At 42.8% G+C, this 13,277-nt stretch overlaps 1 protein-coding gene across 1 annotated transcript in view; it reads right to left on the bottom strand.

The window, feature by feature from the left end:
- Window positions 1-395: 395 nt before the first annotated feature.
- Window positions 396-13,277, bottom strand: part of LOC140403304 (A-kinase anchor protein 8-like) — a 31,817-nt gene continuing 18,935 nt past the window's right edge. Inside the window, exons 6-13 of the mRNA XM_072491139.1 lie at window positions 12,911-12,945; window positions 11,009-11,051; window positions 9,524-9,590; window positions 9,286-9,427; window positions 5,997-6,102; window positions 4,036-4,166; window positions 2,686-2,781; window positions 396-1,851 (exon numbers count right to left, since the gene is read on the bottom strand). Of these exons, the coding sequence (XP_072347240.1) occupies window positions 1,468-1,851; window positions 2,686-2,781; window positions 4,036-4,166; window positions 5,997-6,102; window positions 9,286-9,427; window positions 9,524-9,590; window positions 11,009-11,051; window positions 12,911-12,945 (1,004 nt within the window). The 3' untranslated portion in view covers window positions 396-1,467. The remainder of the gene's footprint in view (window positions 1,852-2,685; window positions 2,782-4,035; window positions 4,167-5,996; window positions 6,103-9,285; window positions 9,428-9,523; window positions 9,591-11,008; window positions 11,052-12,910; window positions 12,946-13,277) is intronic.

The following is a 13,277-nucleotide window of genomic DNA, read 5'->3' on the forward strand; positions in this document are numbered from 1 at the left end:
ACTTCCACCCAGATCGATTCAACATTTTGGCCCTTAGCGTGAATAGCATTTCTTAATACAGCCTTGATGTAATCTTTAACCAATAAAGCAACTCCACCTCCTGTCAGACATTCAACTCCCAGTCCTCTTGCAACCATGTTTCAGTAATCTCCACCAAATCATACCCATTTGCACTGTCAGCTCAGTGACGTCAAAAAGTGTGCACGCATTTAGGTACAACATTTGAATGGCCTACTGATTTGTCTTTCCCGTACAGGATTTTCTTGTGCTCTACACTTTTTCCACACTGACCTCCTTTATTAATCGCGGATAAGCCTCATTCCCAACTGTCACTACTTGTAATTTTACCATTAGTAGACACAATGTGGAACTTGGAAGGACACCGACACCGAGGATTGCATTTTAAATTTTAATTAACACCGCTACAAACTGATTTACAGTTGTGTATAAAATTGAAAACAATGAGGTCAAGTCCAAGTACATTGCATTTAAATAGCCTAAATAAGGTTGCTGCCGCATAGAAAAGCAAGGTGGAATAAACCCGGGGGGGGGGGGGGGGGGAGAAAAATGCAACTACTTCCTGCAGCTTGTACAATATCACACTGCATTCCCACTGAGCCACGCCACACACATTTCCAATTCAATGTTACCCAATACGGAGGTCACCCAGCCCTTTCAGATCACATGATAGTTGATCTGCATTTGGTTTGAAAACAGCGGAGGTGCAAATGCAAAGCCCGGTTGATCACTCGCCAGCTTTTTTTTTAAAAAAGGAGTTTACCATTTATATTAAAAAGTAATTTGAATCCTCAAGAGGCAGTCTACGCCCTTCAGGAATGCAGTATTAGTGTTCCAAATTATTCTAGATGATTTTCACAATAGCTGCTTTACCACAGAGTGCTAGTCTAGCATTTGCAGTTACAAAAATCCAAGATTTTAAAACAAAGCAACATGCTCAAGCACTGTTCACTATCATCTTCATGCAAGAGAGCTAATTAATACAACAAAAGAATCCTAGCCACCCCCCCTGCTGCATATTTACACCTCATCTGTACACAAACCAAATTAGAGATTTTTTTTTTAAACCAGTAGTTTAGCTTTACAACTGGAACAAATCTGGGTTGCGTAGCTTGGAGTCAAGATAGCCAGGCCAGAGGAGTTAAAGATCACGTAAACTTCGATTACTGCAAACAAACTTCATGCCAGTCCTTAAAGTTAATAGGATCAATTGAACATCACATTAATCACATTACAGGAACCAAGTTTATTTAAAAAAAAATTCACATCAGATGTAAGAGGAAACTGGACTTGGTATTAGCCATATCAGATGAAACTGCAATACACCAAGTGAACACAAATCTACTGGCAAGTTAAAAACAATGAAATTCTTAAACTAGTATAAACCTCAATACCTGGTATGGGATAGAATTATACATCTGCATGTCTGCAGAAAAGTTGTACTAAAATTTACTCCAACTGTTCTTCATCTCCCTTCAACATCTCTTCTTCCTCTTCTGCTGTCAATTCCTTGTCCTCAGCTGCAACATCTGCCTCCCCAGCCCCTTCCTCTGCAGTCCCTTCTGCCTCCCCCTCAGCCTCTTCTTTCCCTTCTACTGCCTCTCCCCCAGCCTCTTCCTCCGCCTCCCCAGTTTCCTCCTCTGCATTTTCTTCAGAGGGCTTGGTCATCTCTTCCTTCATTCCATCAGTGATGCTGCTGTCCCCTGCATCTTCACCCTCCCCTTCTTTGTTCTCAACATTGATGGAGCTATCCTTCAGACCATCACCTTCAGCAGTGTCATCAGCAGCATCCTCTTCATCTTTGTCTGGGTCATCAGTGAATGGATTCTCACCCTGACCAAAAAGAAAATCAGCAGGCTTTTAATAGAATTCCTGGAACAAATTACTAGTATTAATCCTAACAGGCATGTGGTCAGATAGCCAAGAGTTCCTTTCCAGACAACTTTGTTAATATTACATTACAATGGTCATGTAAATAAACAATTTATTTCCACCAGAAAATTATCTGAATTGATCTTGCAGACCAGCAATTTTATATATTTTTTAATTTAGAGTACCCAAGCATCCCCCCCCAAATTATGGGGCAATTTAGCGTGGCCAATCCACCTACTTGTTTTTAAAAAGGCTAAATAAAATCAGACCTTAAATGTGCATCATGATTTTACTGGCTGTCATTAAACTCTTTGTATCACTACTGGACATCAGTAAAAATACCCAATTGGTACTAGTTTTTAAAAAATCAGTTGTTTGCACTGCTGCCTCAGTGCCTGCGTAGGTTTCCTCCCACAGTCCAAGGATGTGCTGGTTAGGTAGATTAGCCATGCTAAATTGCTCCTTAGTGCCCAATGGTTAGATGAGGATAGGGTAGGGGAGCAGGCCAAGGCAGGGTGCTCTTTCAGAGGGTTGGTGCAGGCTTGGTGGGACAAATGGTCGACTCTTGCACTGTAGAGATTCTATGATTGGGACAGTGCCCCATATCACCATGGCTGCACATGACACCATGTAGTTTACATTCAACGGAGTTGAAGAATAATGTAGCTGCTAATCTGCAAGCCAGATTTAACAGCACGAGTTCTTCCAAGTTTCAAACCCAGAAAACCAATCAATACCCAATTTTTCATGGCAGTTGGTTGCTAAATAGAACGAAGAACAAGATATTCCAGTTACCTTCTTGTACTTCTCCAACATTGCTGCGATGTTGCGGTTATTCAGGACACTCCTAGCAACAACAAGACTGCCCTTCTTGGCTTTCTCCAACATCATCTATTATGGAAGAGAGATGGTAAAGAACAATCGAAGAATAAAGCTGGTGGGCACTTGCTTAAATAATAATTTGCAGTGTGTCAACTGTACCCATTTACAAAAGTCAAAATAAAGCTTGGCTGATTTAGAAGAATTTAATTCCAGCATTCATCATACTTACAACTCAAGTCAGGTTAGAATAAAAAACAGATCTATTTAATTCACATTTTAGGACAGGCTAACACCCTACTCTGGTGTCACACTCACAGCAACCAAGACCGTAGTCCAGTGCAGGAAAATGGCATAGACAACAATGCTCACGTGCCATCCTTTTGCTCATATTTGGGACTTAATAGACTAACTTGTCTAGTATAGACAAATGAAACTGGGACTATTTTCTCTCAATAGTAGAACCCCAAAGCCATGAAAACACAGGTGGTTCACCGAAAGGACATGCCGATGCTGTGGAGTACATACAGAGGGATCATTTAAATTGCAAAGTAGTTTCACTTAAGACTCAAATGGGGAAGATAAACTTCATAGCCAGATAAATTTATTTTCCCCATTCATGCACTTCATGCCAGTGCAACAGTGCTGGACAACCCTCCAGAGATATCACATTAAGCAGAATTGAAGACTAATCACAAGAAGAAAAAAAGATTTATTACAAAACAACCTGAAACAGTTGACCGTGTGTGCTACACAAAGCTAACCCATGCTTCACAGAACTCTCCAAATATAATCAATTAAAATCCATGTGGCTCACTTCCAAGTAGTCATTATTTCCATTTGCTAACACACAGCCCACCATCCCCTGGGGGGAAAAACCTCTGCTTCCAATCACTTCAGCTCAAGGGAGGTGCAATTGAGTGATGCCAAATTTTGCTCCCCTCCTGCTCGATACAGAATGCACAGCATAGGAAATCAACCCAAGTGGCCCTCGAGTGTGTCAACTTTCATGCTCCCCAATATGTCGGGGCATTTGTGTCATAAGCAAACTCAATTCCTTTTACACAAAGTTGACAGATTGCAGGGAATAACATTGCACTGGCTGGTAACATTATTCTTGCTGCCACTCAAGCTGGAATTGACAGACCAGGGATGAACTCTGGTTCATCGAGGGTTGCGACAAACTGAATTTAAGGCATCCATATGGGAAGGTGGTGGAAACAATAGAAAGAAAATGGGCATTTAGGATTCTCTTTTAAAAGCAACTCAAAGTTAGGAAACTAGATAATCTGCCTATAACTAAATTTCTCTTCTTCTAACACTTACCCTGCGGTTCCAGCCATGAGCGGGTGATTTCAGATGTCGCATAAGGACAGCATTCTGAATAGGTATAAACAGATCACAGGCCACACAGTGTGCCGCCTCTACTTTCTTCATGAAATGTTCCAGCCCAACATCTACAAAACAATTAGTGAATTAGATATAGCAAGGAAAAAAGACAGCAGCACAATTTCAAATGAAATTATGTGAGGGGTTGAGACTGGAGAATTACAACAATGAAATTGGTTTAGGAATCACAGCATTCTTATAACAATAAAACCTATCACACAACTTGTGAACTGATGGTGCTGTTAAATTGCGGTGACATCCTCCCTCACTCACTCTCCCCTCAACCAAGTGCCACCTTGTGACACTGCTAGTGAGCAGGGTTGTTCCTACATCTGAAGTTGCTGCTTAGTGCTCAGAATGCAATGCGTGTCGGGAATGAAAGCAACATTGAAGGGGAGCAGTTGTTTAAAAGCAGCTGAGTCTCAATCAACCAGTACCTGGAAGGCATTAAGCAGGAATTACCTATACCAATCTGGTCACAACATATTCCCAGTTAGCCTTTTGAATAGGAATGTAGACAATTGCATTTTTAATTAATACTTACCAGGTGTGGTAGAAACCGATGTTGGGTACTCGATCTCAATATTCACCGGCACATTGTACCTAGTCTTTTTTGTTAGTAAAATGAAAAGCCAAATGTGCACGTTTCTTGACCGCTGTGCACTTTATTTCGTGAATCAGCTCACTTATGCGGTGCTACAATTTTATGCAACATGGGTAAATATTCCAGTGGGCAGCATGGTAACAGTGGTTAGCAGAGTTCTTTCACAGCTCCAGGGTCCCAGGTTCGATTCCCGGCTTGGGTCACTGTCTGTGTGGCGTCTGCACGTTCTCCTAGTGTCTGCACGAGTTTCCTCTGGGTGCTCAGGTTTCCTCCCACAGTCCAAAGATGTGCAGGTTAGACGGATTGGCCATGCTTAAATTGCCCTTGGTGTCCAAAAAGGTTAGGTGGGGTTACGGGGATAGGGTGGAGGTGTGGGCTTAAGGGCTGTTGCAGACTCGATCGGCCGACTGTAAATTCTATGATTCTTCTGCATCATGGAAACACCAACGAAGGTGAGCAGTCACTAGTCGTGATTATTTAAGGTTCAGTTCAACCAGAGTCCACCATTAGTTCACGATCAATACCAAATGAACATATATGGTATGCAAGCCATTGTTATGTTGAATATCTAATTTTGTCCACCTTAAACACGGCAATACTGTCTCAATCCCCCCTCCCGTGTAAACTCCAAACTGCAGAATGTTTTAGAACAGATTTCCAGCTCATTGATGCAAAATTCTACCTTCAACAATTTCAAATCTGGTATTTTCATCTCCCAATCATGCAAGGTCCATTGATGTATTCCCGACATGTCAAGATGACTAAACCACAACTCATTAAAGTTCACATCCCTGGACAGCACGGTGGCACAGTGGTTAGCTCTGCTGCCTCACGGCGCCAAGGACCCGGGTTCGATCCCGGCCCTGGGTCACTGTCCGTGTGGAGTCTGCACATTATCCCCGTGTCTGTGTGGGTCTCACCCTCCCAACCCAAAGGTGCCACGCTAGACTGCCCCTTCATTGGAAAAAAATGAATTGGGTACTTAAATATTTTTTTAAAATAGTGGTTCACACCCTGTTCTAATGCGATCATATTTCCACCCCCTAGAACTGCAATGATATGACTGCATTTCAAATCTGCGGTCCACGGTTTCCTTCCTTTAGCAGCAAGAGTACAACATTTTGTTGCCTGTGAAAGGAGACCCGGAGGCCAAGAAAGTCTTGTTGGATGAATATCTGATGCTGGGCAAACAACAGTCAACTTGGAAAGCTAACATTGACTGAGCAGGCCAACCCATTTATAGGAAGAAGTGTGCATAATTTATACTGGATGATTTACACCAAGCCCTACACACCTTGCAGAAAGTCTTGCTGCTGCATCAGCTGCTTTCTCAGGATCGTCTTGTCTCCAATTTGCTCCCGACGCTTCTGAGTTTTCTGAATCTTGTTTAGGATATATTCCTGAAGGAGATTCAAACAATATGCACGGTTCAAAAGGATTGTGGCTTACATTACATCATTTTAAAACACACATTGTCTCTAGTATGCAATGATCTGTTGCCTGTGGGGGGGTGGCATTATTAATTAGAGATAGTATAACAGCTGCAGAAAGGCAGTTTGAGGAGTATCACCCTATTGAGGTAGTATGGGTTGAAGTCAGAAATAGGAAAGGAGCAGTCACCTTGTTAGGAGTTTTCTATAGGCCCCCCAATAGCAGCAGAGATGTGGAAGAACAGATTGGGAAACAGATTTTGGAAAGGTGCAGAAGTCATAGGGTAGTAGTCATGGGCGACTTTAACTTCCCAAATATTGAGTGGAAACTCTTTAGATCAAATAGTTTGGATGGGGTGGTGTTTGTGCAGTGTGTCCAGGAAGCTTTTCTAACGCAGTATGTAGATTGTCCGACCAGAGGAGGGGCAATATTGGATTTAGTACTGGGTAATGAGCCAGGGCAAGTGATAGATTTGTTAGTGGGGGAGTATTTTGGAGATAGTGACCACAATTCTGTGACTTTCACTTTAGTAATGGAGAGGGATAGGTACGTGCAACAGGGCAAGGTTTACAATTGGGGGAAGGGTAAATACGATGTTGTCAGACAAGAATTGAAGTGCATAAGTTGGGAACATAGGCTGGCAGGGAAGGACACAAGTGAAATGTGGAACTTGTTCAAGGAACAGGTGCTACGTGTCCTTGATATGTATGTCCCTGTCAGGCAGGGAAGAGATGGTTGAGTGAGGGAACCATGGTTGACAAGAGAGGTTGAATGTCTTGTTAAGAGGAAAAAGGTGACTTATGTAAGGCTGAGGAAACAAGGTTCAGACAGGGCATTGGAGGGATACAAGATAGCCAGGAGGGAACTGAAGAAAGGGATTAGGAGAGCTAAGAGAGGGCATGAACAATCTTTGGTGGGTAGGATCAAGGAAAACCCCAAGGCCTTTTACACATGTGAGAAATATGAGAATGACTAGAGCGAGGGTAGGTCCGATCAAGGACAGTAGCGGGAGATTGTGTATTGAGTCTGAAGAGATAGGAGAGGTCTTGAACGAGTACTTTTCTTCTCTATTTACAAATGAGAGGGGCGATATTGTTGGAGAGGACAGTGTGAAACAGATTGGTAAGCTCGAGGAAATACTTGTTAGGAAGGAAGATGTGTTGGGCATTTTGAAAAACTTGAGGATAGACAAGTCCCCCGGGCCTGACGGGATATATCCAAGGATTCTATGGGAAGCAAGAGTTGAAATTGCAGAGCCGTTGGCAATGATCTTTTCGTCTTCACTGTCAACAGGGGTGGTACCAAGGGATTGGAGAGTGGCGAATGTCGTGCCCCTGTTCAAAAAAGGGACTAGGGATAACCCTGGGAATTACAGGCCAGTTAGTCTTACTTCGGTGGTAGGCAAAGTAATGGAAAGGGTACTGAAGGATAGGATTTCTGAGCATCTGGAAAGACACTGCTTGATTAGGGATAGTCAGCACGGATTTGTGAGGGGTAGGTCTTGCCTTACAAATCTTATTGAATTCTTTGAGGAGGTGACCAAGCATGTGGATGAAGGTAAAGCAGTGGATGTAGTGTACATGGATTTTAGTAAGGCATTTGATAAAGTTCCCCATGGTAGGCTTATGCAGAAAGTAAGGAGGCATGGGATAGTGGGAAATTTGGCCAGTTGGATAACGAACTGGCTAACCGATAGAAGTCAGAGAGTGGTGGTGGATGGCAAATATTCAGCCTGGATCCGTTACCAGTGGCGTACCGCAGGGACCAGTTCTGGGTCCTCTGCTGTTTGTGATTTTCATTAATGACTTGGATGAGGGAGTTGAAGGGTGGGTCAGTAAATTTGCAGACGATACGAAGATTGGTGGAGTTGTGGATAGTAAGGAGGGCTGTTGTCGGCTGCAAAGAGACATAGATAGGATGCAGAGCTGGGCTGAGAAGTGGCAGATGGAGTTTAACCCTGAAAAGTGTGAGGTTGTCCATTTTGGAAGGACAAATATGAATGCGGAATACAGGGTTAATGGTAGAGTTCTTGGCAATGTGGAGGAGCAGAGAGATCTTGGGGTCTATGTTCATACATCTTTGAAAGTTGCCACTCAAGTGGATAGAGCTGTGAAGAAGGCCTATGGTGTGCTCGCGTTCATTAACAGAGGGATTGAATTTAAGAGCCGTGAGGTGATGATGCAGCTGTACAAAACTTTGGTAAGGCCACATTTGAAGTACTGTGTACAGTTCTGGTCGCCTCATTTTAGGAAGGATGTGGAAGCTTTGGAAAAGGTGCAAAGAAGATTTACCAGGATGTTGCCTGGAATGGAGAGTAGGTCTTACGAGGAAAGGTTGAGGGTACTAGGCCTTTTCTCATTAGAACGGAGAAGAATGAGGGGCGACTTGATAGAGGTTTATAAGATGATCAGGGGAATAGATAGAGTAGACAGTCAGAGACTTTTTCCCCGGGTGGAACAAACCATTACAAGGGGACATCAATTTAAGGTGAAAGGTGGAAGATATAGGAGGGATATCAGAGGTAGGTTCTTTACCCAGAGAGTAGTGGGGGCATGGAATGCACTGCCTGTGGAAGTAGTTGAGTCGGAAACATTAGGGACCTTCAAGCAGCTACTGGATAGGTACATGGATTACAGTAAAATGATAGTGTAGATTTATTTGTTCTCAAGGGCAGCATGGTAGCATTGTGGATAGCACAATTGCTTCACAGCTCCAGGGTCCCAGGTTCGATTCCGGCTTGGGTCACTGTCTGTGCGGAGTCTGCACGTCCTCCCCGTGTCTGCGTGGGTTTCCTCCGGGTGCTCCGGTTTCCTCCCACAGTCCAAAGATGTGCGGGTTAGGTGAATTGGCCAATGATAAATTGCCCTTAATGTCCAAATTGCCCTTGGCGTTGGGTGGAAGTGTTGAGTTTGGGTAGGGTGCTCTTTCCAAGAGCCGGTGCAGGCTCAAAGGGCCGAGTGGCCTCCTTCTGCACTGTAAATTCAATGATAATCTATGATTAATCTAGGACAAAGGTTCGGCACAACATCGTGGGCCAAAGGGCCTGTTCTGTGCTGTATTTTTCTATGTTCTATGTTCTGTCCATCCATACACAAACCAATTTTTTAAAAAAGAGATTAAGCCAAAGGTGAAGGAACCACATGGATACATACATGCAAAAAGTCAGCAGTCTGCTTGTCAAGTCTGGTTGCAATGAACTTGAAAGTTTCTTTGTGGAACTTGCTATCCACATGAGAAGAAATGTCCTCATCTTCAAAGGTTCGGAACTTACAAACTGAGCAGGCATACATTATCCTGCAACACAAAAGAATATGGTATATAAAGGAGAAACTGCAGAGTTTGAACAATGTAACACTAGAAGAACCCATTCACACCACTACTACCATATACCTTTCTGCAAGACGGTCACGATTTTTCTTTGGTTTGTTTGCCTTCTTCTTTTCTTGCATCGTAGGAACTAATTAAAAACAAAAATCACCATTCCAGCACACGTTAGATAGTAATTGTCTGCATTTACCTCCCCCTTACAGCACAAGTATACAGTAGTTTACTCGGCCAAACATTGATTTCATATCTTTAACATCTGTTACCCACAATCTAATATAATCGCCCCTTTTTAAAATTACACATTCCCTCTCCTTCCATTGTCAGTGCCAGAAAGTACAACTGAGATACATCATTCTTTAGGAGTCTAATGCAATCTAAATAAACTAACCCCTGAGCAACCATTAAACAGTATGGAGGAGAATTGATGAACACTGAACAAACCCTTAAAATCCAGATCAAACCCATGATGTGCAGGGTAGGTGGATTGGCCACTCTAAATTGCCCCTTAATTGGAAAAAAATCCAGATCAACATTTCCACCTCTGCTACCTCAAGGAGGCCCACACTAGTTAAAATAGTGAAACAAAAAAGTGCTCAGTTTGCTGAACCTAGGAGTTCAGCTAATGTTAATAATTTGTTTGTGGGGCAGCACGGTGGCAGTAGGTAAACCCTGCTGCCTCACGGCGCCGAGGTCCCAGGCTCGATCACGGTTCTGGGTCACTGTCCGTGTGGAGTTTGCATATTCTCCCAGTGTTTGTGTGGGCTTTGTCCCCACAACCCAAAACAATGTACAAGCTAGGTGGATTGGCCACGCTAAATTGCCCCTTACTTGGAAAAAATGAATTGGGTACTCTCAAGTTCATTTTTAAAATTTTTTAAATAAGTTGTTTGTGAATCAGGTCATTCTCCCCCACATGGCCTACCACTAGCAGCCTGACTTTCAGCCATTTTAGGTCCCAGCTTTAAAATTTCCCTTCCTAAGTCCTCCACCTCTGACTAAGAGTATGATTAGTACCTTTGTCCGCTCAACATTTTGGTTGTTCCATCCATAGAGCACTTTATTGGGGATCTTTCTACCTTAAGGGCACTCCATAAAAGCAACTTAACACTGTTTGGGCTTTGGTTTGCGCCATTTGAAAGATCAAACTGTTCCAGTGCATTTCTTCCTTGTAACTTACTGGTATTGCTCATTCATGCTCTTACTGAAATTATTTGATTGACTATATTTTAAATAGTGACTGACTATTTGTAACACATTTCAACTAAACTGGTGAAGATCAGTAATTTGTGCAAAATTATTTTTACCCTTTGCTTCAGAATTGAATTTGCAACTATAGCTAGGTAGGAATTGACTAATATTTACAAAATATGGTAGGCTCTTCAAACAGCAACTTGCTGACAATTTCTCAGTGGTGAAAAGTGAAGATACATCGACAAGCGGAGGAAGTGAAGACAGATCGACAGAAAAATATTCAACAGGATAGAAACTCCAGTTGTGCTCGGTGCGAGGCACATGGAGGGAATTTCACAAAACAAAATCGGATCTTACAGCGCTTTGGTTTCTTCTCCCCGGCCTCTTTTCCCTCACCAGCCTAGGGAGAGAAAGGAAAACACAGTGGAGCATTATTCTTAAAACTAGACCCTCTCCGATTTGGTCAGCAGGATAATCATGAAGCAATAAACACCACTACTGGAAATATCGTACAAACATATGACCATAACAGTCAGGTAATGGCCAACAGCTCTTAAGTTGTGATGCATCACAATAGAGACAGTCCTCATCAGCTAACATATGGATTGCTGTAGTAATAGCTCATTTTTAAAATAAATTTAGGGTACCCAATAATTTTTTTCCCCCCAAACTAAGGGGCAAGTTAGCGTGGCCAATCCACCCAACCCGCACATCTTAGAATTGTGAGGGTGAAACCCACACAGACACGGGGAGAATGTGCAAACTCCAAGCGGACAGTGACCCAGGGCCGGGATTCGAACCCAGGTCCTCAGCGCGTGCAGTCCCAGTGCTAACCACTGCGCCACGTGTTGCCTGTAATAGCTCAGCTTTAGATAGTTGATAAAAAAAACAGCACACCTCACGAGGGCGAGGGTGAGCCGATTCTTTGAAGTAGATGAGGTGTGTGAACGTTGCGGGAGGGGCCCCGCTAATCACGTTCATATGTTTTGGTCCTGTCCAAAGCTAGAGGATTACTGGAAGGAGGTTTTTAGGGTAATTTACAAGGTGGTGCAAGTGAAACTGGACCCGGGCCCCCGGGAGGCCATATTCGGGGTGTCGGACCAGCCAGGGTTGGAAACGGGTGCAGAGGCAGATGTTGTAGCCTTCACCTCATTGATTGCCCGTGACGGCGGGGGGGATCGGTTGGAATTCTTGACTCTTGAGCAGGTTAAGTTTGAACTGAGGGGAAGGATGGAGGGGTTCTACAATTCATGGGCATTATTCATTATGCACTTTCAAGAATTGGATAACACTGAACATTAGTTTTTTGGGGTGGGGGGTGTTAATGATGGCCATGGGTGATTCCAGATTCCTTTTTGTCATTTGTTTATGTGAACATGTGGGCGAATGTTTTGAATTTGGTGGAAGGATGGGATCGTTGTTATTGATATGGGGATTGACATATTTGGTACTGATTCTTGTTGGTGGGTGTAAATTTGGGAGAAAATGCGAAAAAGGAGAATAAAGAATTTTTTTTTTTAAATAAAAAAACAGGTCTGAACTGAACAAAGCATTAGATACCTTGTACAAGTTGTTTCAGCAACTAATGCTTTTTTGTTCAAAGCACATTTGATGCAACAATTATTTACTAAACTTCCAATTCCAGAAAGCAAATTTATCCGACAAAAAAGAACAAATGACCATGATATAATGACGAACTATACTTGTCCGTTTTTAAATTGCATGTAATGTTAAATTCTCATGAAATTCAGAACTTGCTCCCACAGTGACTGTATTCTCCAGAGGCTGGGAGCAACCTAAGCAAAAACACTTCTCAATATCAGTCCTAGTTTTACATTTGAAGCCTGCCAGTAGTTTCCTGCAGGCTTTACAGGAGGGCAGAGCCTTGACTGATCAAGACTTTAACTGGGCACCTCAAGAGAAAAGTTCAAGAGGCAGCAATATCATGCCGAGCTGTTCAATGCAGTCAGGGACGTGCTGCTTATTCAAACTACATGTGGAAGACATTGGTCACTCGGCAGCTTTATGGTGAATCCTTACCTACCTTTCACGTCTCCCTCCCCACCACAGGACAATGAACAGAACCCAATCCTATACAAATGAAATAACGCCTGCAAGAGACCAAGCTCCTCCAGACCAAACAGCTACAACCCTGCAGAACACAAAATAAAGATTCACCACCACTCTCTCGAATAATTCTCAGCTCTGCTTCTGCTCTTTAAATACTCAATCACAGGAACAGAGTAAACAATTACTTACAGCACCATCTCCAGATTCACCACCTTCATCTTCACCTGAAATTAAAGAGTAATTTTAAGAACACAAGCACAGAAATAGTTGGTGGCATTGCATGATGCATTTCCCGGGTTGATCAATTAAAACGAGCACTGCCGCATAATTAAGGAAGTGCAAACAATTAAAAGATAATAGGACAAATGTAAATAACAGCAAAGAGCACATTAAAATAAAAGCTGATGATACACAAGTTAACTACTTACAGCAGAGCTAGCCAGTGTGCCACAGAATGAGATGTGGGCTCCAGCACATAAAAGAGTGCTGCTTATTGGTTAGCATATTGACCAGAAGGCTATTTCCAAAGCAGAGGAAAAGCCCAGGATTAAAATAA

Source organism: Scyliorhinus torazame, chromosome 27 (genome assembly GCF_047496885.1).
Source record: "Scyliorhinus torazame isolate Kashiwa2021f chromosome 27, sScyTor2.1, whole genome shotgun sequence".
NCBI classification, from domain to species: Eukaryota; Metazoa; Chordata; class Chondrichthyes; order Carcharhiniformes; family Scyliorhinidae; genus Scyliorhinus; species Scyliorhinus torazame.